This window comes from Pocillopora damicornis, chromosome 5 (assembly GCF_964200805.1).
Source record: "Pocillopora damicornis chromosome 5, jaPocDami1.2, whole genome shotgun sequence".
Lineage (NCBI taxonomy): Eukaryota > Metazoa > Cnidaria > Anthozoa > Scleractinia > Pocilloporidae > Pocillopora > Pocillopora damicornis.
In genome coordinates this window covers 16,003,434-16,028,657 of record NC_142674.1, presented here as the reverse complement: position 1 = coordinate 16,028,657, position 25,224 = coordinate 16,003,434, and the positions used below count along the sequence as shown (strand labels likewise).

The following is a 25,224-nucleotide window of genomic DNA, read 5'->3' as shown; positions in this document are numbered from 1 at the left end:
CTGCCGTTGCCTATTTCTCTAAAAATCATAGTACAGTACTTCTCAAGATGAAAGTTGAAGTAATAGGTTAGGCAATGTCAGCGTTATATGTAAGTGCTCGTGAAAAAAACAACTGATAATGACTGAATGAGAATCCATTATTATATTAGCTCGTCTGTGTTTCTCGAAAACGCCATCTATTGCCTGATTAAACTCGACATATTTGCTGACATAGTGCACCAGGAAGGTACGATTAGTGTCAACAATATTCAAACACAATATCCCGAGACGCCAAATGCCTGAAACTGTGGAGATAAAAAGTAAAAACTAATGCTTCCTTGGCACTTGGAATATCTGCCTTAGGCCAACTTCTGCACTAAGAATCATCACAATGGGGTCATTTATGTTTCAAACTTCTAAAACACTTTTCTCAGACAATGATTAGAAGCAGTGATGTGAAATAACAACATTCAAGACTAATCAGCTTAATACCGCCTATCTAATCAACAAACTGGAATAGAGAACTCGATTGAAAAGGCCGGTGAGTCAGTAGCTGTCTAAAAAAAGGATAAAATGTATTGGGTTAATAATGTTTTGAGGATATGCTACTCCTGGTTGCTAAGCGAGCGTAAGCTGGGAATAGAAAAATATATACACTTATCAGAACTAACTCAGCGCTCTTTGAAGGAGGCCAGATGTCATTTTAGTTTATGGTATCCTTCAAATCTACAGTTAGATCCAGACCAGCAATTTTGCTGCAATGAATGGAGTAAACAAAACGAGTTTAGCTTAAATAAGTTTATTGAAGCATTTAGGGAGTGCTTTACAACAAATAAATTATTCTTAATTAGATTAGGAAATATTACTTATACTAGGAACAACACTCACAAACTTGCGCAGCACTTCTGACTTGATCAGTTATAAAAATTATCTTAACAGCAATTTCTTTCTTTTCTGTTTTTTTGTCTCTATCAGCCTACAGTCAATAACATCAACAAAGCACTGACAAGTGCACCTAGTGAATAAACGGTAAACTAAGAAATGCTAAAGTGAAGCAAATAAACAAGTTTTTCTTTGAAGGAAATTCCACTTAACCTCCGTTTATAAACTATGAAAATGGTTACCATCACTACCAAAGCATTACTAAAGTGAAAGTACGAAAAAACCTACGTCTTAAAATAAAAAACCATGAAATATTGAGGCTGAAATTCTCGAAATATAAACTACAAATTACCACAGAGTGTTATAAGACTACAACCTTAGAGGTTCAGCAATTCTGCTATTAAGCCTCAGTCCTGCACAAGAGGAGTTGCTTCAGATGACTCCTCGTCTTCGTCACTTCCAGTTTCGTCTATATCCGCAGCAGTAAGTTGATTACCATCATACTCTTGTACGCCAGCGTCTCCGTCAAAAAGGTCTACAGCATCACTTTGGTCGTCCATATAGTTTCCAAGATCGTCTTGTTCATCCTTCGTGTACTGTAGTTGGCAAGTCTTAGGTTCTTCTTCTACTGCCTCCTTTTCAGATTGAACTGCTACAGCACCTTCATAACAAACGGTATTTTCTGGTTCACTTGTTACACCTTCTTCGTCATCAGTTTGAATTTCTGGAGGGAAGACGGAATCACTGAGGCCTTTTTCGCTTAGAGGATTGTATTCTAAAGAATCAAGATCTTCTTCTTCGATCACACAAGGGAACGGTGAGGCATCGGGTTTGTTCACCTCATTTGCGGAGCGTGCGAAAGAGGTAGGATCTTCTTTTTCAGTAACAGAAAGGCATTCTGTGGCTTCCAAATCTTCTTCCCCAGGTACAGGGGAGCATGCTGAGTTATTGGAATCTTCTTCCTCAACCACAAGGGGGCATGCTAAAGAATCAGAATTTTCTTCGTCAGTCACAAGGGGACATGCTGAAGCAGCTAGACCGTCTTCGTCCATCACCAGGGAGGATGGTAAAGGATCAATTTGTTCTTCCTCAATCGCAAGAGGGCACTCGGAGTCATCAATTTCTTCTTCCTCAATTGCAAGAGGGCACTCGGAGTCATCAACATCTTCTTCCTCGTTCTCGCTAAGGTATGGTAAAGTATCACTCTCCAAAAGGTACGCTTGGGCATCCATATCTTTCTTATCACTCTCAAAAGGGTATGCTGCGCAACCTTCTTCTTCTACTTTGATTCCGAGAGGGAAAGCTGTAGCACCATCGTCAATTCCAACCATAAAGGGATGTGCCGTAGCATCGTGCTTACCCACTTCACGGGCGAGATTTCCTGCAGCTGCCCCTTTGTCTTGTAAGTTAATAGCGAAGGGGAAAGCTGTAGCACCATCGTCAATTGCAACTACAAAGGGATGTGCAGCAGCACCGTGCTTACCCACTTCATGGGCGAGATTTGCTGTAGTTGCCCCTTTCTCTGGTACGTTAATAGCGAAAGGGAAAGCTTGAGCACCATCGTTTATTGCAATCACAAAGGGATGTGCCGTAGCACCGTGTTCACCCACTTCACGGTCGGGATCTGTTGCAGATGCTCCTTCGTCTCCTACGTTAATTCCAAGAGGGAAAGCTGTAGCATCATCGTCCACTGCAACCACAAAGGGATGTGTCGTAGCACCGTGTTCACCCACTTCACCGATGGGATTTGCTGCAGCTGCTCCTAGCTCGTCCGGTCCCGCATCTTCTGGGTTTGCAACAGCTCCACGGTCATCGACAAAGTTGTACTTATCCTGATCATACTTGTCATCGTCAAAGATATCTACATATGTCTATGAAAAAGATTAGAAGGTAATCAGGAACTGCATGAGTTAAAAAATCTTGAACGAATGAATTTCAAAAATTCAACAAAGAAATTCCGAAAATGAGTCACTAAAAAGAAAAAAAAAGAGCAGATCAGATATCAATCACAAAGACGAGAACCATTAGTACTTGCATGAATTGATAAGAATAAAAGTCAGGTAAGGTCTTCCTTTCTGTCAAAGTTTTCCAAAAGTGTTATTTTAAGATCTGTTCCGTTCTTTCTTGTGTGTAGACAACAGAGGGAAATAAGGATGATCCAGACTAACATAACGTAACCACACTTGCATATGTTTAAAAGTAACATTAGTTCATGATGAAACTGAATTCACAAATTGTTAGCGGCTGGGTAGTTAAGGCGTTTTGACATCACATTGAAATGAAAAGAAATTTGCAATTGACTTGGTAGGATACCAATTTCAATTTCTCAAGTATATCCTGAATTAGACGCTGTATGGCAAACCTTTGTTTTAATATATGTATCCATTGTTTGGTAGAGCTTCACAAAGTGTGGTCGGCTGGCGCTTTCGTATTTCCAGCAGTTTAACATCACCGCGTATCTATAGAAAAACACAGGGACATATGATCACAGTAATTCTGCGGTAGGCATTAATATTGCAAGTAGCGAAGTTGAGAAACCACAACTAGTTACAAAAATAACTGAAATGCTAAGTTTATCTCATTACATTGCAGCTCAAACGAATTCTGTGATGAAAAACCCAGCATATTCTTTATTCGACTCAACAACTTTTCATTTTAATTTTTGTAGTGACAAGATAAAAATAATTTCTTAGGAAGGCTACTTATTCAGAGCGAGTGTATCAAAAACACCTGACCACAGCAGCAATCGATGTTGCTTTTGACTTATATAACATTCCACACAAAGGAAGCAACACTTACAAACTGTCGTCGATATGTTCAGGCTTTGGCAGACGATAACCTTCTTCGATTTTTTTCATTGTCGTGGATTGAGACCATCCTTCGTAAGGAATGCCTCCTGTGGAAAAATAATGTTTTTTTCTGTTGGCCGAAAAAGCACACTTTTTTTGTTGTAATCACTTTCATTCCTCTCAGCGCAATCGAAATGATTCTTCTGTCAAAACGACAATTAATTGCTGAAATACATTTCGGTTTTACATCAGATGAAAGAGTACTGTAAAAAAAAACAAATTTAAGTGTAGCAATGGATTTAAGGTTTTTCAATAATGTACTAAATACTTTCAGTTCTACTTAAACTTTAGCTTTATTTCAAGTTGCTATGCATCGTCATAATTTTATTTATCAGCGACATTGAGTGTTGCTTCTACTTCTCTATTGTACAATGTTCTTTTGTCCGCTCGGTATCACTCATCAGTTAGTAATTATGCGTGCAATTTCGGCAGGTATATTTCCTGAATATAAAGTAAGAAATAAGTTAAGTACCGACAGTGAAGATTTCATACAAGACGATTCCGTAGGACCACCTGTCAAAGAAATGGAAGGATGACGATATATCTCAACTGGGTTAGAAAGATAATAATTACTTAGATACTTGGGATGTTTAAAAACATGCCATCAAGATATAAGCAACCTCCCTAAGAGAAAACGCCATATTTTTTAGTTTGATTATCCACTCATCCTTTCATCCGTTTTTTCTTGTCCTTAACAGATTGTGGATATTGCTCGTTAAACTTAATATTCATATAAAGTCTCATACTACAGCTGTAACCTCAACTGTTCCTCAGCTTGACGTTTCCTAATGACCCTCTAATCAATAGATCAATAGAGCACTGAATATTCTAGGTTCTCTCGCTACGTTAAGGTAGAATCGTAAAAAATATTCACTTATGGAAAATATTTAGTTATTAAACTATACAGTACGTACACATCGCTTTTGGTTGACAGCTGTTCCACATGTCCAAAGAGAATCTCGGGTGCAGTCCATTTGATTGGGATACATCCCTGGATGAGTAACCAAAATATTATAAACATCTGAAATCTAAAGAGGCTTGTATACAGCTCCTAAAATAATTTGCATATAAGATTAAAACCGTGATGTGAGGATTCACGATAAAGTCAATAGCAGTAGACACCTTTGTACAAATTCTATGAAAACAATTCACACACTCTTTTTGCTTTAAATTTTTCTGTTACTTTGCCCTTCGAGTTTGCATCTTTGTTATTCAGAAAACGATATCTCTTCCGGCTTTGTTATTTCCTGTGTTCATTCTTTTTTTTCTGTGAAAGCTTCGATACGCTTAGGATGGCTTCCCATTAAAAGGAAATATGTTTTGCAGGAAGATTGTATAACTGAAAAGAAAGGTTTGTAAGGACAGTAATATTTAATTCTTCACATTTTTATCTTCCATACCAGCAGCCCCAAAACCAATTGACTAAATGATGAAAAAATTCTAAAAACTACCTTCTTGGCATTTCCTGGGCCGTATTTGAAATCCTGATAAGAGAGCCCAAAGTCAGTCAACTTGCAGACACGATGCTCATCAAGAAGGATGTTACGAGCTGCAAGATCGCGATGAATTATCTGAAATCGAAAACAAATAATTATTTGATCTGCTAAAAGAGACTTTTATAAACTACAAAAAATAAAAAAAAGTAAAATATTGGTAGAAAGTTTAACATCATGCTAATGTCAGACTATTTCTCGGTGAAATAGTGACTCTAATGTGCTGGATATTTTTAGCCGTATGGAGTATTACTTTGACGATTTGCAAGTCATGCCATTATATCACATGCAGGACCTCATGCTGACCAGAAAGAGCTTGAGCACTTACCCCTCTGGACGCGAGGAAAGTCATACCATGTGCGATTTGTTTAGCAAACAGCACCATGTCATATGTTGTCAAGTGGTCGACCCCTCCGACCCCATGATGATATTGGTCGAAAACCCCCCTGGATTTTCTGAGATAACCCAGCAAGTCACCTCGCCACAGGTACTCCATGATAAGTATTGGCTGAGCTAAAAGGGAAAAACAAGAAAATTATTTTACGGCAAGCAGTGCAGAAGTTCCAAAACGTGTTTGAATTGTACATGCTTTATCTAGTTATACCTCAAGTTATATCTGTAATGAATCAAAGTAGAGACAGAGAGGGAAAGTGAAAGAAGAAAACACACAGATAGAAAATAGACGGACACATACGGCCGATAGAAATCTACAGACAGACAGACAGAAAAAACAGAGATGGCAGATAAATAGACAAAGACTTGCCATCGTAAGTTGAAGTTTTTATCACAATCAGCATGTAGATTTTAGAGCTAACATCCTCCAAGTAAAATGCCCCTCATACAGTGCGAAGTAAATTCATTTAAAACAGTCAAACAATTGAAAATAACCATTGAGTTAGTACACCATCTTAGTATGGACTATGAATACTGATAGAAGTAATTGTACCAGTGGTTGAACTCAGAGATGTCTCAATCGTTGCTGTGAATTAGCTGATTATAATCATAACAATAGCTGATTACCTCCAACTGTGACACAACCAATGAACTTAACAACATTCTCGTGGCCCTCCCTTCCAAAGAGTTTTAATAACTCGATCTCTCTCAGCAGGGCCTTCCTTCCTTTCTCTCCGGAGATTGCTAGGAAACCACACAAAAATTAGATAAACAAACAAACTTTGCATGACAAGAGAGACAATTGATTATGTGGTAAACATCCACATATAGAATTGTTGTATACTTGGTGTTATATTACCAGCGCAAATTATGATGCATTTGGTCTACATAAAAAAAAAATTAGGTAACTAAACTCCATATAATCCATACTTGGCAAAAATGTCAGTTAGCCGTATTGTTCACTGTATTGAACATGAAATTTACAAAATAATTCATCCTCGTTGAAAAAATTATTTGGTTAGGAAAACGCTGCTCATCTCGAGCATTGAAGCGCAATTGTTTACAGACAACTTACAAAAGTAGAGACGCAATTAAGCCTAGAAATTCCACCTGTTATAATACCTAATAGTCGGTCGAATAGATATTTGAGACAATTTTTTTTAAAGATATGCTCTGTTTCCGCCTTCTTGTCTCCTACCGTTCATATGGTACATAATCATTGCTTTTATCCTAATAAAAGCTACAATAACTCGTGAGCATTTCCGGAGCTATTGTAAATTCATTTGACTCTGTCAGCTTGTTACAGTCCAACCTGTATTTAGCGGTCATGCACGGAAAATGGTTGACCGTTTAATATGGGTTCCACGGAATAGGGCTACTACTGATAAAAGTTAAAAAACGCCATTCTATGCCATCACGGACCACATAACATATACAACCTCGCTCAAAAATATTACTAACATTGATTTCGGCAGATAAACATGAATTCAATTTTACTTGAAAAATTATTCTTAATTTTATTTGAGTACTTCCGCTTTAGTGACCGTTCAATAAAGGTGGGGAACATTACAAATAGGCTGTTGGGACTTAGTAAAAGGTGACCACAACCGCTTGATATAAAAAGTACTATAAGTAAAGGAGGAAAGTTTCGGGATTTTCAAAACTGACCGCTTAATACAGGTCCTACTGCATTGTAATTTTCAGCTTTTCCAGCGGAAGAAGCTCATACTACCATCACTAGACTAAGCTGGCAAATTGCTTCGAGATTTTTTCGCTAGACTCACCCTCTCAAGGTTTCTTTGAGATCTCATGACATTATTTCCCATCAAAAACTTCAAAGCGGGTAACTTTGCAAAATATACGACGGAGTGACATATTTCTAGTATTGTATTATTTTCCGCTTTTATACACTTGAATGCAATTTAATCAATAAATTTTCATTTTTCTTCACAGCTTCTAATACTCCAAATGATATTCGTGTTCTGTTCTGTTTTAGTAGCGTTGTATGACAAAAGATTTAACAACTGGTCCCCCCCGGGAACCATCCGCTAACAATTAATTTGACATGCCAGCTGATAAATCATTTGAACAGCGCATAGTTTTTAAGCTATCCATGTTATGTATCAGGTAGGTTAATAAAGCATGTTCTAAGAGAAATACTCTTTATTAGGATAAATTACTTAAAAAATTAATAAAGGATAGTTCAATCAAGCTTTGTATGAGAGAAAGATCTGAAAAAGTACTTACGTAGGTAGCATTTCGCAGCAACTGTGCGATTTCCAGGTCTGCCACGGGAACGACCCAGTAGCGCTCGCCACACTGAACCAAATGCCCCTTTGCCAATATGCTCACGAAGGATCAGGCGGTCAGCTGCAATCTCCCATCCGTCTGTGTTAGCGTTCAGCTGATCCATCTCAACTTCATCTTCCCCTTCACTGAATAATTGCAGATGAAAACAAGACTTTAACTATCTGTGTTACCTATCTATCTTTTCCTTCTTTGAATCTGGTTTACCATAACGTAGTGAAGATATATATCTTCAATTTAAATTTTTTTCTTTTCATTTCATTTCCGGGTGCTTCAGAAAATTATCACTTGCCAATGAAAAATTATTGAACAAGGTGAAATTTGGATGCTAATTTACTGAACCCTGTTTTTCGACGCTTCGACCCAGAGAGGAGATTTTATTGAAAAAAAATTGAATAAAGATAGAAGATAACCTCAAAATAACCTAACCTGACTGTTTTTCGGCATTTTACATCATATAAATATCGTGCCTCCTACGCGAGAAATAAAATACTAACCAAACCATCCGAAGTATTGTCTACAATCGATATATCGAGTGGTATTTTAAATCGGTCTACAAGACTCCGAGTGTATTTCAACTGTAGTTTCTGTAACAAAAAGTGACGAAGGGTCAAAGCTTCTCTTCTTCTTTAAAAGTACGCCACCCACAACCATGCATACTGGTAACAAAAAAAAAGATACTAAACAAGGTGTTAAAACAATTGAAGGACGAACGAATCCAAAACAGAAAGAATATTAGGAAACATTTGACTGCCATTTGATAAGAACCTCTTCAAAACTGCAGCTGCATCGAAAGAAAAACCTTTTATTTTAGCCAGTGTGCTCTTAATGGTGAATATAATCGGTCCAAACTGATAACAAAAGACGTATTTGCTCAGCAGTGACACTTATCACTTCTCTACTAAATCTTATTCAAGAGTTAGAAACTTCGGAAATAACGACACGTTCAAACAATGAGCAAAAAAAAAAAAAAAAAGAAAAAAATTTCACTTACTGCAGCCTGGGTGGCACCTCAGGTGGGGCTATTAACAAAGGATATGTGGAAAAAGATGGAAGAAATAGCTTCGTTGTGAGTAAGAATGACATCATTAACTTAGTGAAAGCTTGCGACTCAGAAACCACGTGTATCAAATATTTGCCTCTGTTGTCAAACAGCGACAGAAGGAATATGGCTGGTTGTCATGGTAATCAGCTGGATATAATTTTTAACCTTTTTGTAATTTGATTGGTTAGTGCACTTTCCGGAACTAAAGAAGGACCTTCAAAATCAGTGCTGGAAATGCACAATATGACCTGCCTATAATAGCTCACTGACATAAAATTCTAATTAAATTTCTGTGTAATGGCAGTATAATTTGAATTTACACAAATGAAGAGTGACGTGATATTTCCTGAATTTATAATTGTTATCAAAACATATGCAGATGTGAAAAAACTCTACAATTAGCATTTTTGGCCGGACACGAGTAATTCTTATAAAAATATCTCTACTCTTAGACTCTTACCTCAGTGTTCCCCATCCCCCCCCCCCCCCCACACACACACACATTTCCTTCTTTTACTTTCAGAAAAAGAAATCTGAAATAACACAAAAATGGACGTCACCTGCCCTTCGACGCTTGCAGAAAGACCAGGCAATTAGCGAAATGACAGTCGCTGCCGCCACTGATCCACCAATGTAATACCACAAAGTGTTGAAACTTTGCATAGCTCGTGGCACTTGCTTCGCTAATTGTGTAAGATAAATATGTGGCCATTAGACAAATCTCGACGGTAGTAAAAGAACTGATAAAATTCAAGTTGTTTGGAATAGCTTTGTAATAGCTTGGAGCATTATTTAACCCTTGACTGACACCTGCTCTTAAAAGCAAAATAACTGAAATTCACAGAGCAATGCAAGGTAATTTCATGCAGATGGGTCAGGTGACCCACATTTGTTTCATCTTTAACTGAAAAATAGTTTTAATCTGTTTGGAAATATATTTTTCAATTAATAAAGTTTTATGCCTTTTTAAGACACAACAGTAACACCAGCTTACCTTTGATGTTTATTTTTACAAAGGAACGGTCAACAAAACCGAGCTTATTACGTCCCTCACAAGAATACACACCACTGTCCTCCTTCTCAACTTCAGTTATTGCAAATGTGCTCTTCTTGTCATCGAATCGCGTATCAATCTTTGCTCTTTCAGGTGGTGAGTCTTTATCTTTTTTCCAAGTTACATTTATTGTTTCTTCATTGACGATGCAGGTCAACGTGAGGTTGTCTCCTGCTGTGATTGCTGGATACTTATCTGGAAAAACTTGAACAGAGGCTTTTCCTGCGTTATGAAAAAGGCAACTGATTAAAATCCTGGTCCATATTTGTCACCCTCATCGTCAGCATCACTTCAGTGCTGGCGTCACATCATCTTTATCGCCATGGATATCGTCAGCGTCATCGTCAAAGTGAGCGTCATCGTTATTGTTATCGTCATTATCATTAAACTTACCGTATACACGCAGTGTTGCAGAGGAACTAGTTGTATTTGCTTTATTTTTCGCTTCACACTTGTAAGTCCCTTCCATCCTTTTTGTGACGCTTAAAAATCCTAGGAATGATTCTCCTTCGTGATTGGTTTGATTGATACCAGATGGCAGTTCAGCATTATTAAAAATCCAGACTAATGTTGGTGCTGGCACACCTGAGGCTCGGCAACTAAAGTTCACAGAGTTTCCTTCAGTAACAGACTGGTTTATCGGAGGCTCTATAATCTGTGGAGATACTTCAATAAAAAAAAATCCAAAATTAATAAGGTTTGTATAGTCCATTTTAACTCCATTTATCCAACCTTTGATAAAACGACGAAACAACAACCACAAAAAAATCAAAACAATAAAGGCGATGTTCGAGTCTATTTTTAACCAAGGTCAATTTTTTCCAAAGGTTTTCTTCGCGTTAAGCATAAAAAGTTATTGCTTTGCCTTAAGTTGCTCCAGTTGTGCCGATAACCTTCACTTATTTCTTTCTGGTTGTTGAGTGTGAAGTTAAAAACATATATGTTTAATGGCTATCAGTTTTATTTTTTAGCAGTATTTATTGAATTTGAAAAGTTATCAGGCAATGATGATCAAAACAATGTGAAACATTCGCATTTTGTGATAAAGAAAAGGAAATATGTCATTTGACGTCTCCAAATTGAGCATTTTGACATGCGTCCATGGATAAAAATGTTAGAGTGGACCACAGGATTTGGAATTCCTAAATTGCGGGAGGTGTTTTTCATTATTTCTTTGGTTTTGGATTTATCTTCATTTACAATCTGGGTGTCTGTAAGTCAGAATCAACTCTAAGTGACCAAGAAATGGATGAAAAGAGAAAAAAATAGGTCTATTTAAATTTGGCTTAAACTTTAAAACAAACGCTCTGTTAAGTTGCAAGTTTGATAAATGACATAAACTACAATTTTGGGTTTACCTGTGACATCGATCCAGAAGGAAGAGTTTGCTTCGCCATAATCATTTTTAGCAGTACATTCATAATGGCCTTTATCTTTAAACATCGCTTTTCTAATAACCAAGGTGTTGTTTTTACTAATTAGCACTCCATCCTTGGTCCAGTTGACATAGACTTGTGGGTCACCTCTAAAATAACACTCTCTAATAAATGGGTAGCCAAATGCAATGGTGAGATTTCTAGACTCATTACGAACATGGGGTGGAACTGCAAAGTAAGCATGTAAACACAAATTACAAAATGAGAAGCCAGCCAACCTCCCCCCTCCCCCACCCGCAAAAAGAAAAAAAGAATTACAAGAATAAATAACAATAAAAAGAAGGAGAAGAAGACAACGAGCCACTTTTTTACCATATCAAACAAATCCTTCCGAAAACCACGTCCGTCAGGCTATATCACTAACTTATCCATGAAATCATCAAATAGTTAGAGTGGGAACAAAGGAACAATTCCAACAAGACTTTCCAGTTCTTCGCAATAAATAACTAATGAAGTGTTCTGAAAAAAATTTTCATCCAGGACCTGGTCGTCACTGGTGAATCAGTCGCAGATAATAGCTGAAAGCCCTTGCATGTTCTTAATTTTTCTGATAGTTTTCTACAATTACCTTACCCTTAGCTCAGACCCAGACACCTTAACCTAGAGTCGGGCCCACTGACTATTGATCCGCACTCCGTAGATGCATCAATTGCATGATTGATTTATAATACAGTTGTGAGCTTTACAAACACACCCTTTACAGAAATATCAATGTCTTTGGTAGAAATGCCTGCTTCATTCTCTGCCTTACAAGTGTACTGCCCTTCGTCCTCCTTTGTTATCTCAGAAAAGAAGAGAGTCAAACTCTCTCCTTGCAATGTATTATTCTTGAGCCAGGTGATCTGTGGTTTAGGCCGACCCGCCACAGCTTTACACGTAAAGTTTACACTGCTTCCTTCTATGACGAGATTGCGTGCTTCTATGCTGAGATTGCGTGCTCCATAAATAGAAACTTCTGGTCGAACTAAAAGGTAAATAAATAACATATTATTGGAAATCGGAGGTATTCCTATATCATTTATATTGAACACATCAGACTTCGTAACTAAATGAATATTTGATGATGATAGTAGCGCTTCATATGAAGTATAATCGTTTGTCAGATTGCGAACCTTTCGAACTTCGTATTGAGGTCTACATAGTCCTTTTATCTCGGACCAGTTTACGTAAGAGAAAAGATGCAGCCAGGGGGAATCTGGTCTCCGCCCTTATTGCTAATCTCCACATATATAGTTATAGGAGCAATCGATAACCTTATCATCTTACCAGCGAAGGATCTGGAAACGCTATGTATATGACTCATTCACAATCTTGGCTCGCGAAAACGCTAATAGTTTCCTACAGCATTTGAAGAACCGAAAGCATTACATTCACTTCACTGATGTTACAAATAGTAACAACAAACCCACCATCCATGGCACTGCACCTTTAAAACAGGAGCCCGTGGTTTACAAGATTCCATGTGAGTGCGGCAAAATTTAGATTGGCGGAACAGGCAGACCTATCGAAGTAAGGTTAAACGAGCAATATGGCAGATCGAGAAACGACATGCTAAGACAAAGGCCTCTGCAGTTTCAGAAGACACCTGGAAACCACCGGGTCTGGACTGAAGTAGAGTATATTGATAGTGATCCTATCATTATAAACGCAGGGTAAAAGAGGCCATCCACATAAGACTTTACCTGTTACAGCATAAATTGGACATTGCGGTAGACATCCCAGAAACATGGATGCTGACCACAAGAAACACAAAAACAGGATAACTTTGCGACAGTGGACTCCGGAAGAACATTTAATCAAAGTGTGCCAATCGAAGCTTTTGTGGGATTCCAGGCAATCAAAGCCAAACAGAAAGTTTCATAAAGGTCATGCATATCAACCGACCTTATAGCACGAAGATACAATATGCAGTCAAAAAGTCGCGATCCATATCCAAAGTGTCTTCATTGCGAGACAAACGATTATACTGCATTCAGAAAGTGAATTTGTCACCACGACCAACCGAAGTCGATTTAAGCACATTACCAGTTTGGAAAGAAACTATAAACTTCATCAGAGGGCACTTACTTTGAGTTATAACGAGGAAACTACACCGTTGACAAATAACTTAAGTATAATTTTTTAACATGACACCCTACTTTCAAGCAACTAAAACGAACGAACATGTTCACGATAAAATGTCGCCTCACATAGCTGCGAATATGAACAGCGAAAAGGTTTTGAAATTGAATAAATTAAATTAATCACATTTGAAAAACTGACTTTATGACCTTCTATATATTATCTCATTGGTCACTCACTTATAACTCTCACTCGTATGTTTTTGTCTTTGCTTGTGACCCTCTTTGCTCCTTTAGTTTGTTTCATGGTACAAGTGAGTGTTCGATTGTCTTCAGGCTTTACAAAACCAATACGCAGGCTACCATTGGATACTTGAGTGAATCGTTTCGGGTCTAAGGACTTTCTTCCTTCCTTACTCCAAGAAATCTGTGGATTTGGTTTTCCATCAGCATTACAGCTTATAATGCCAGACTCGGACGCAATAACGGTTTGTTGGCTCAACGTCTTCTCAGTAAATCTTGCTGTTGAAAGGAGTAATGAAAAGTACTAATATCATAGCTACACTTTTGAAAGGTCAGAGGTGTACTTGTCTTACATGCCATTGTCATGCATGTTAAGCCTATTTCTACAATATAAAAAGATTTGTTTTCATACCATTAATGTAGACAATGTTATATTGAACATATTCCAATCTCTGGCATTCATATAGTCCTCCATCAGACAGCTGCACATCTTTAATGAACAGATCACCATTGTCTCCAGCCCTGATCCTTTGAGAAGTAGAGTTTGTTATTTCAAGCTTTCGCCCATTGATGACCCATCTAGCATAATTGGTTTTATTGTGTATAGAGCAGTGAAGCTTTTCTACGCTACCAATTTCAAAATAGAGTTCAACCCCTTTCAACACATTCTTGTTCTCTGCAAAAAAAAAAGAAAATGGTTCGGTGTGGAAGATGTTGTCAAAATAAGTCAAATTTTTTGTAATTAACACTACAAAAAGAGAAAAGTTGAATATATTTACCTGTACTAAAGCTTAACTTGTCAATTTTTTTAAACTTTGTCATACTTAAAACTAAGTTACATTACTCCAAACAAAGTCACGTCAGCCATTATTAACGTAATGTAACCTTTGAATAGAATTATATCGCATCCAAAAATGGTTATGTAACCCATTAAAAAAATTAGGTAACCCTTGACTGAAGTCAAGTGATCTTATGAGCAGTCATATTGCCTTCATGAAAGTCATGTAGACCCTAGCTAACGTCATTTTACCTCAAGACCAAGCTGAATCATCTATAAGGAGGGTAAGTTTCTTAAGAGCTAATGTTAACATGCATCAGACAAACAACGGCAAGTCACCCAAAATTTGCTTTCACACCTACTTTCATATTTTGCAGCTCAATATGTCCTTATAACTGTGGTGTAGTTTTTTGTTTGTGAAAAAATATTTTAGTTTTCGAGAAATTATTTTTTTCGTTCGACCGCTCAAATATGCAAATTTTCACCGTGAATATCACCCGAGTTGTGTGACCTCATGTAACGAATTTACTTGACCTCCGATATTTCTGTCAACATAATCCTTTTTTTTAACATCTAAACTTAATCCCCTCTCAGTATTGAAGCTAGCAAAGAAGTATTAATTTTAAGGTGAATATTTTTGTCTGACAAACTTTTTCTATGTCGAAAAGTAGCACCAAAACAAAGACAGTTTTAACAATGACCGCTCTAGCAGAATCTATTGAGCTTCTAGTTTATAAAAGACAAAAGGATGGTTATAAAGTTACTATAAAAATTTCATTGTGTATTTGTGTTGTTCTATCGTGAGACGAACTCAAAGTCCGGCAAAATTTGTTTATTGGCATAAATCACGACAATTTGTAAAAAAATCTAGCATAACACTCTTACCTTGTTTACTTATGATTTTATTAGACCGATAAGCTGTTTCGGCCATTATATTTCGCTTCGGTATTACTTTTTTCCAGGAGCCCAAGTTTTAAGTTGTGTTTTCCCCTACCCCATTTATATCATAAGCTAGTCACGCAATAATTGATCCCAACAAAAATGAATATTTACCCTGTATGAAGATTTTTGTTTATGTTGAATTGACAGTATTTGAATATGTCACTTTTGTGGCCACAAATCGTTGTTTCAGTAGCAGCGTAGCAGTTAAAAGCGGGTTGCTGGGTGCTGAAAGGGGGTGTATTGACCAATTCCCAATCGAGACCTAAGTCTGACGGGGCACGTAATTTTGCACAAGGTGGTATTATGAATTTTCCAGACGTCTTGCGTACTGTCTGTGGTACACGCTTGCCAATTCCCCAATCAGCTTTTGGAATCGACTTAACCCTACCTTTACCACGGCCGTACACTTCTTTAGGCACCCAACACCGGTGTCCCAGCGGATTTGGACCCCCCTGGATTTGGACCCCCCGGTTCAAATCCACAAGCGGATATGGACCCCCCCGGTCCGAATCCGCTAGCGGATTTGGACCACCCCCCCCCCCCCACAACAAACTGAGTTAGAACATCATCCTTAACGTTCTAGTAAAAATGGATGATATTTTACGTTCCAGTGCGTACTAGAGTATGTTTTTAATTCAAAGCATGCGTATCGTTAATGCATACGAACTGGCATCCCGTCGGATGTTTCTTTCGACTAAGGGAAAATGGGCAAGAATTTAGTTTAATGTCTGGAGAAAGGTCGTTTTTAAACCTTTTCCGCGATATTCGAACACCGCTAGACTCAATAAGAGACAAACTTGTAACACTAATTTATTTTGTCATTGTTCAATGCCCGAGTGTTGGGATGAAGTGGTGCAGTGCGAGTTGTGCGAGGAAGGTTACACATGAACTGCGAGGGATTTAAGACCGCCCCGAGGGCGAGTGGCTCTGCATTGTCTGCAGATTGCCAGACCGGGGGGTCCAAATCCGCTATGACACCGGTACCGATATTTGATCTACGAGTGGGGCAGATTGTAAAATCATCGGTATCTTTTGGCGTCCCGAAGATGCCGGCTTGCGACAAAATAAGACCAACTTCAGTTTCTGGATCTCCGCAAGTGACTTGAAATGTCTTTTTTACAACTACGCAAGGGAACGACCTGAGATATACAACGTCGGTCTTCTCGATAACGATACTCAAAAGTCCCACCAGCGAACGATTTAAATGAACATCAAATCTCCATGTTAGCATGTAAGATGAGACGCTTACACAACAGATCAATTAGCTAAATCAGTATGTAGCTTGTCAATCGAATTGACTTTTGCGAACATTCTTTGATTTCCGCCGGCAAAGGCACCAATGATGGATCTGGATATTTTAGTTTTCTGAATACAGTAATTCCTGGAAGGTTTTTATAGCTATGCAGATATGCAAAGAGGGAAAAAGAACCTATCTCTTGGTAATTTGGAGGTTGATTCATGCTTGAATTTGTATCACGCTTTTCATGCAACTCATATAATAACGTGGAGAAGATTTTTAACCTGGCTAAAATGTGGTAGGGCATAACTTGATCGTCGAAACAGCTGATAAAATAACAAATAAATAAGGTAAGAGTGTTATGTCAGATTTTTTTTTACAAGTTGTAGTGATTTATGCCAGTAAACGGTGGTGACAAGAAGGCAAGTGCCTGTTTACGTGGAGGTGGGGGACCCCAGGTAGGTGAGGTAACCCGCCTATCCGTGGTCGAAAAATAAAACGCGTTTACATGCAATCTTACAACCCCGGGGTGCTGGGGTGAGGTTTCTTGAGGTTGTTGTTGCGCTTGCAATTAAGGAGTCTGAGCAGAGGTGTCCCAAGCTCACATCTCGAAAAAGATGGAATATTAATTCTCGCACACATATGTATTTATTCATGAAAGCGTCACGCGTTGTGTTACGCGGTGTTTGGTTTCGCGGAGAACCGTTGACTTAATACGTTCTACGGAATATTTTGGGAAACCAAATATGGTCAATTTACAACGCTAAATATTCCGAAATGTGAACATTTTACACTCCTTGTGTGTCCGTTATGGTTTCTGATGATTTCTGCCATGAGACGGCTGGGGTATGTACAAAGTTTTAAAACATACATATTTCGCTTTTGAGCTTTTTGCCATGAACGCGACCCCGGCTAGGCGGGTTACCCCACCTTGAGACGTCACACTTTGGCAGAATGTTTTAGAAATGGTCTTCTGGTCATCTGTGTATCTCAATTTACTCTGATTTCCCTCTACTTTAGAAGGTCAATGGGAAGAAGAAAGACAACCACGAAAACCAGAGTAACTAATCAGATATAAAAATTTAGTTGCTTACTTGGTTGACACAACGCTTGAGAACCCTTGTCATCCGATTGACATTGAGGGGGAATATTTAACTTTCCATCGATGCGATCGCATGATGCAAGTTCAAACTCTTCTCCGGTGCAAGAGACATCGGACATTGCAAAAGGTATTCCCTCAGCCTTTATGTCTGACCCAATGAACTCCGCCAAAGCCTCTTCAAAGCCAAGTTGACGACAAATAACTTTGACATCATTTAAGTCCCATTTATTCCTACATATCTTTGCCCATTTCCCCTTGTAAAACACTTCCACTCTTCCTCCATACTCCACATTTGCGCCATTCAAGCGAACAGGAACTTATGAAATTACAAAAAGTTCAATCCGTTAAGATGGAAAACACTAATTATCAACAATCAAGAATGCCTATAAATCACGAAATGATAAATAGTTCATGCCAGTCTAAGTGTTTTGTTTTAAGTGAAATTCTGGGTGCAAATTATTCAGTATTCGAACGTTGGCCGCATCGTTCGTTGTCACGGTGTGGTTTCCTTGCTGCAATATTTTACGACAAACCTCTTTTACATTGCTTCGTGACTGCGTTTTAAATTGTAAAACTAGATGTTTTTTTTCAATAATTTTGGAACATTCAAGACGTTTTTTCTTTGCCTTCGGGGAACACAAAAGGGTGATTAACATTTTAAACTAGAAAGTCATTTTAAAGCATTTCTCACAGAATAATCAAGAAAAAGGCGTTTAGTTAGGTATAAATAGAGTAAAAAAATGTGAAATTACCTACTTGCACTAAAGAGAGAAAAACAAGGAAACTAGAAGGATGCAATAGTTTTAAGGAAACTTAGTAAAGGGTTTGAAGTAAGGTTATGAAGTCCATGAAACTGAAATGCATAACTGCGCAGCTAAGTTCTTCTTTCGGCAGTAATTCAACTGTAATCGTCTTAGGGTGTAAACAGTAGAAACCCGCTAGATTTTTAACGATAGAAACCTTTTTAGAACCTAAAAGATACCCGAAGATGAACGATCATTGATCTCGTAAAAGTTTTCATATCTGGAGTGTGAGTAAATCTATCAAGTTACCATCTTTGGAGATCGTGTGGATATTACATGAGTACAATTCAATATTACCTTTGCAAAATTGTTGTTTGTTTTGACATCTGGTGGGAATGGTGCAGTTGTAGTGGGTGGACATCTCTCTAGCATTGCCACGTTCTGCGTACCATGTGTCATTAGCACCGTTGTTATAGTAGCCCATGGCCATGCAGGTTGAATTTTCATCTGCTTCATCCCATTGACTGGTACAAAGCTTTTGCCAGCTGCTGTTTGAGAATATCTTCATAGTACCAAAAGATGGGTTCTTCTCTGTTTCAAAACGCAGGGGAAAATATTCAAAAAAAAAAAAATGAGGATAACAAAAAAAAAAATGAGGATAACAATAAACAGCGTGAACTACTTCAACATAGGTAAATTCTTGTGTTGATGATATCCCCATATAATTACCTAGAAACAGTAGTCCTTGCATTTTTGGAAGATTTCTTTTCAGTTTATGGTGGAAGAATTTCCTGTTTAGCTAGCATGATTTTCTTTGCCAGCAGGTCAATGCCAAAAGGTTATTTAGTAATTGAGGCTCTCGCATTTTTGAGCATGTTTCTTGTCATTGGATGATAGTTAGCATTACCGGATTAGCTAAAAGGGTATTGTTTACGGGCAGTCCAACAAAATTCGTAATCGCCATTGCGCAGATAGTGCAGACTTCTTACAGAGCGACCACAAATATTAGCGAAAGCTCGTGGCAATATTTTAGTACCTACATTTTAGTACTAATGATAGTGGATATTTGTTTCATTTCTTTCAAGAAAAGAATGGTGAATTCCATACATGTAAAGAGTTTGTCCATTCATGAACTCCTGACTTTTGATAATTTGTGCATTTCACATACTTTGCCTAGATGATTATGTGATTAAAGTTCAAACCCAGTAGTTTCATTCATTTGTTGTTATTCTAATTTTTACTCCTGAATTTGTTCAGTTTTTTTTCAACAAAGAAGTTTTCATCCACGGAAATCAGAAAGGCTGCAATTTGTATGTTACCTTCTTGGCAACTGGACATGTTGCTACATACTCTCAACAGTGCTCCGGTCCCATTGCAGTGTTTCCCACAACGTCCTGGTTCTGGATTGGTGCATTCTCTCTTTCTTGTTTGTATACCACCAACTGGCTTGGTACAGATACTCCAGGAGTTCCACTCACTCCAGCCACCATCCACTGACAATGCTGTAAACAAAAACATATGATAAACAACCATAGACGACATGTTTGGATCATTTAACAAATAAAGTATGTAAGACACAGGTGCAGTCTGTATTTCTACCTTTCTCTATAATTAATTTGAATGTTTATGTCAGCATCTGGTTACGGTAAACTCATTAAGTTGGTACTTGGCGCGATGCCCTAGGGTTTGAAATAAACTTATTCAGACACACTTGTGAGAGCAAAAATATAATTTGAAGGCGATAATGCGATGGGAATCCGTGCCGGTCTGTCTTTACCTTTATTCCCATGTTGATAGTTTCCAGACAGACCCCGTCCTTTATGTGCAAACACTCTGGCGTGCATAATAAGTTAATGTACAAATGCACAATACACAAACTATAGCTTAAAAACAACATTTTAAGCCCCTCCTTTTTAGGGGGAACAGAAACAAACTCTATGGAAAACCGTAACAAATTTCAATTATGAGTCTTGGTAGCTTTTCAGGCGAATTACGTAGCAGAAAAGGCCTTCCTAAAAACTCACTCTAACCTTCAGATCGGGTAAGATCAAAATGGCCTGCTCCTTATTGGTTCCCCGACCAACATCAGGGACCAATAGGAATAATGGAAACTCGATCCTTAAGCCTAACGATCTACGTATAAAAAGGGCACAGAAGCAATTTCCATTCGGGAACGGAACTGAGAACACCACTCTACCTTTCCCTGAAAGACCTTGCTATTGCAACACCATCTTCAAACAACAACAGCTGAAGAGACTCGTGAAGAGTCGAAACCGTCGATGTTGTTGTAGCCATTATAAACAGTTGCACCAATGTCCGCCTTTGACAGTTCTCTAGCGGAATACCTTACACAAGGTCTTGGTGAAGAAGACGAAAACGATATCTCACGAGAAAAAACATGTATATAGGCAACCGCTCAAAGGAAAGCACACGGCGAACATTATAAAAAAAAAAGTGACAAAATAGCCAAATTAATTAATTAAACCTAAAAAAAAGCCGACAAAGGTACAACAGTCATCATGAATAACCACAACGTTTCAAAGCACCAATAGTGAAAAACATGCAGAAAAGAGTTAATGAGATCATTGACCAAATGCGTCAGGGCAAACCCATTGATTACATGAATAAGAGTTGGCTTTCACAAACTTCCAATCAGCCTAGAATACCAACATTCTATAAGCTCACGAAAATATACGTACCTATACCGGTCGGTAGATCTATATCTCAGGTTGCGAGGGCCCTACCGAGAGAAAATCATCTTTTGTGGAGACACTGCCCCAGCCTACGGCGCAATTGCAACAATCCTATATGAAGGATGCCACTGCTTTTCATCAATTTCATAGAAAAACAAAGGTAGACAAAGGTACTATTCTAGTATCAATGAACGTTTCTAACTTGTACACAAATATACCTCAAGAAGAAGGAACGAAGTGTACGAAAAGTTCAACAACCATAACGCACCGATCCCAACGCATTACCTCAAGGAAATGCTTGGCTTAATATTTCAAGAAAATTTGTTACAATTCAATCAAGAGAACTTCTCCCAAACGAAAATGGGCGGTGTCATTTGCCAATATTTCCATGGCGAAAATTGAAACGAAATTAATCCAACAAAGCGAAACCAGGCCAAGAGAATGGAAACGTTACATTGATGACTCTCTTTTGGATTAAGACAGAGAAGGAGTAGATAGTTTATTAAACGAGCTAACTATTTCCATCCTAGTATCAAATTCACGGCCTAAATATCAGAGAACCAGATCACCTCCTCGATTCCACAGTGTTTAGAGCAGAGAGATTCGCAAAGCCCACTACAAGGCGACCGAGACCTTCCAGTTTACGCACTTCGCCTCGTGCCACCCACCAGGCGTAAAACATAGTTTCATTTAATGCGAAGCAGTCAGGTTGCTTAGAACAAATTCTCCGAAAGAAATATAAGAGGAGGGCCTTTTATAATTCAAACCACGCCTCAAAGCAGGATGATACCTAGAAAATATCATAGAAAGGTCTCTGTTAGGGGTCAACTTTGCCTCCAGGCAATCGGCTCTTACGCATACACAAAAGCCAAAAGGTCACAACGTACCACTTGGCAGTTAAAAATTTAAAACAAATATCGATGGAACATTGGAGTCAGCCCTTGATGAAAGTAATCTTTACAAAACCTGCGATCATCTCTTTCAAAAGGGAAACTCACGCTTGTTAGAGGAAAAATATAATTGGAAGGTTTTGATGCGACGCGACCACAAAAGCCTCATGGGGAGTCCGTGCCAGTCTGTTCTCACCTTTATTCTCGGGCTTAAAAAACCTCGAGTGAGATGATTTGGGCGCTGCTCAGTAATTAAAGTAAAAGTTTCAGTAGAATACGAGACCCGACGTTAAAATGAGAAAGCAAAGTAGGCGTTATAGCTCTGCGCTGCAAGAAGCTATGAATCTCAAGTAGAAACCTCGGAAAACATTTCAAATGGTTTTCCATAGGCTGATACAGTCAAAGTGTGAGCAACTTCCGGTTGGGGATGTAGCGAATTGAAAGCGAAATTTAAAGCTTAAAACGGCGCTAATAGTTAGTTTGAAAACAACATTTTGCTCGTTTTTATTGCGGCGCTAAAAGCGTCCTCCTCTATTCCATTAAGCAAAGGCTTTCGATAAATTGAAATCTGGGATATCGTCTAGTATGGCTTCATTTCTTAGGGCAGGAAAATTTTTCGGTTATCTATGGGTTTACAGGGACAATAGCCGATAGATTTTTGACCGATCAGAGCGTACCTTTTCTCTGAGTTCTGTTATAATGTTTGCTCTACCGGTTATCTTAAACTCGTTTTTTAAAAGTCATCATTGCTTCATTAACTGAACAATTTTTGGATTCTAAATCAACTTTCTTTTTATGTGTTTTAAAAGTCCGCAGATCTGATTCGGAAAACGAGAATCGTCTTTTTTTTCATTTTCGCAAAAAAATTATGAAAATTACTTTTCAGTAATGAAAAAAAAATCGAACATTTGTTTCAATTATGAATCAGAACTCCTTCTCGTTTTTATGAATGAGAACTGTACCTCCTTTCACTTCAATAAAAAAAAAAGAACAGAAAATGAAAAAGTAAAGCTTGCTTCTTTTTTTCCTTCACTGTTCTTAGCGCTACATGTATATTGACCAGCGTCTTCATAAGTCACTTGTTTAATGGTGAGCTTGTTCGTGGTATCAGGTAGCTTTCCATCTCTTGTCCACTTCACGTCTAGTTTAGGAAAACCCTTCACAAGACAATTCACTTGAAGGATTGAATTAAATTTGACAGACTTCTCTCGCCGAGAATTTATTTCAGGAGGACCTTTTTAATTTTGAAAAGGAAAATAATGATTTATTTAAAACTTGATCCCCATCCCCTCCCCCTCTACTTCTTTTTAACCTTCGTTCAGAATCTTGGTGCAATTATCTTTCTCTCCCCAGTTCTCCCCTGCTGTAAAAATCAAAGTTTGCAGCCATGATTTTCATTTAGGAAAAATACTTAGCACCCGCTCGCAAAAGTCACGCCTGTTCTACATGAAACTGTAATGATCTTCCTTTTTCTACTAAAGAAAAATTGCCTTTGTTGTTTGTGACAAAATTGAAGGATATCTTTGCAGCATTTTCCACCAACAATTGAGTCTTTAACTTTCTCATACATAAAACCACTTACATGTACAAGGCCGTGCTTCCAAAGTTCTTGAGCAGTTAAATTCTAGAAGTAAGGTTATCCAGATAATCTTTTAAAAGTAATAAACGGTTGGAGATTAAGTCATCTTATTTCTAGTAAAGAAAACATCCATTGACAATAACTGCTGAAGGTTCCTGCCTAATTATCATTGCAATCTATACATAAGAATTAATCCAATTGAACAAAAGCTAATGAATGCTGCATAGTTTTGGAAGTTGTAAAACAATGGCGAAAACCCGCCACTGCACTTTCGAGTCACAAATTCTAAGAACTCCCTCTTGTCACTTACCGACTCTTTGCCGGTACTGAATGTTCTTGCACTCTTCGCAGCCGCTACTCCAAGATGACCACGCCATACAACCTTTAAAAACAATAAGTTGTGTGCAAAGAGTCATGTGTCATATTATCACTCTACCTATGCTCTTTACTTCCCTTGCTGCATTAATCTGCAGCTTGTTATAGAGGATACCAAAATACGTAATTATTATCGTCTATATCCCAGTTTCTAATTTCCAAAGAGACTTCGAACTAGCATCTCCAAGTTAAAAAGGATTGATGGCTTGAAGCTTATAAATCACCCTGCTTACAATTCCCTACTTATTAGCATCATTAGTGTTCTCTCAACATCTGTCAGGGACTTATCATGTTATAAGCCAGGGAGAGTGACACTGTTTTCTGTTGCTCAAATGGATGACTGTGCAAAAATTTTAAAAGAAACAAACCAGGATTTTTAACGATTTCAATTTTTGATTTTCCACTTTATTGTAAAAGTTCCACCAGTATATAGCGGAAGCCTGAAACGTTGAAATTCAATTGTTGTAACAATAAAAAAGTTTTATTTCTATGCAAAATCTCTGTCCCCACACCCACTGATCAACAGAGAAGAGTATCCTGTCTGAATCCCTCTACTGGGATCCATTCGTTGATAAATGATAGTTCAAGCATGGCTACTTACAATCTGTTATATCAGTTAGGATGAGGATGTTAGGTGAACATGAAAAGAAAGATTCACATTCGGTGAGTAAGTAAGTGGCTTAATATAGCCTTGGAATACTTGACTAACACATCACAAGCTTAACAAACAAACTGAACTCGTCGCACTCACCCGCTTATGAATCCGGAAAGAACGCCGTGAAAGAGAAAAAAAATTTTGAAAAGATGTTAGCCCATTTATCTATTCATTTGTTTATTTGAACCAACCAGTTTCTTTGGTACGTCAATATTTTACATTGAGATCGATAATAATGTAAGAAAATTTGTTAAATCAAACAACCAATCAGCCAAATATGACTGATGTCTGATGATAATTATACAAATATCGTTTATTACGGAACTTGGGTATTGATTTTATACTAGTACTGTCCACATCAGTAAAATCGTTTGGATAGTAACATTATAACATTAACAGCTATCACTAACTGCCATTGATACATACGCAGATAATTCTTTGCTATTTACGATTGCAATTTGCTGATCAGCAATCAGCCGGTGCAGAGAG

General features: G+C 37.9%; 2 protein-coding genes across 2 annotated transcripts; both read right to left on the bottom strand.

Moving 5' to 3' along the window:
* Nucleotides 1-927: 927 nt before the first annotated feature.
* Nucleotides 928-5,335, bottom strand: LOC149045630 (uncharacterized). The gene has a single exon (XM_089207379.1). It carries the CDS (start codon nt 2,190-2,192, stop codon nt 1,269-1,271), a length of 924 nt encoding a protein of 307 aa, XP_089063505.1. The 5' UTR covers nt 2,193-5,335; the 3' UTR covers nt 928-1,268.
* On the bottom strand, nt 3,231-24,441 carry LOC113667813 (uncharacterized). Its single transcript, XM_089205929.1, has 18 exons — nt 24,016-24,441; nt 23,709-23,750; nt 19,863-20,045; nt 18,901-19,134; nt 17,793-18,116; nt 14,154-14,417; nt 13,739-14,020; nt 13,121-13,171; nt 12,133-12,402; nt 11,361-11,606; nt 10,396-10,668; nt 9,943-10,224; nt 9,509-9,631; nt 8,898-8,925; nt 7,844-8,031; nt 5,162-5,259; nt 4,621-4,701; nt 3,231-3,320 (listed from the first exon to the last, which is right to left on the bottom strand). Exons 1-18 carry the CDS (start codon nt 24,119-24,121, stop codon nt 3,231-3,233), a joined length of 3,165 nt encoding a protein of 1,054 aa, XP_089062055.1. The 5' UTR covers nt 24,122-24,441.
* Between the last annotated feature and the right edge of the window lie 783 nt (nt 24,442-25,224).

Bases quoted from the DNA above. Each gene is read 5' to 3' on its own strand.
- LOC149045630 (XM_089207379.1), bottom strand. From the start codon at position 2,192: ATGGTTGGAATTGACGATGGTGCTACAGCTTTCCCTCTCGGAATCAAA.
- LOC113667813 (XM_089205929.1), bottom strand. From the start codon at position 24,121: ATGACTCTTTGCACACAACTTATTGTTTTTAAAGGTTGTATGGCGTGG. The intron at 14,418-17,792 runs GTAAGCAACTAA...TTTTTTTTGCAG, and splicing joins TCAAGCGTTGTGTCAACCAA to AGAACAAGAATGTGTTGAAA. The intron at 12,403-13,120 runs GTAAAGTCTTAT...TTTACCTTTTAG, and splicing joins TCCAATTTATGCTGTAACAG to TTCGACCAGAAGTTTCTATT.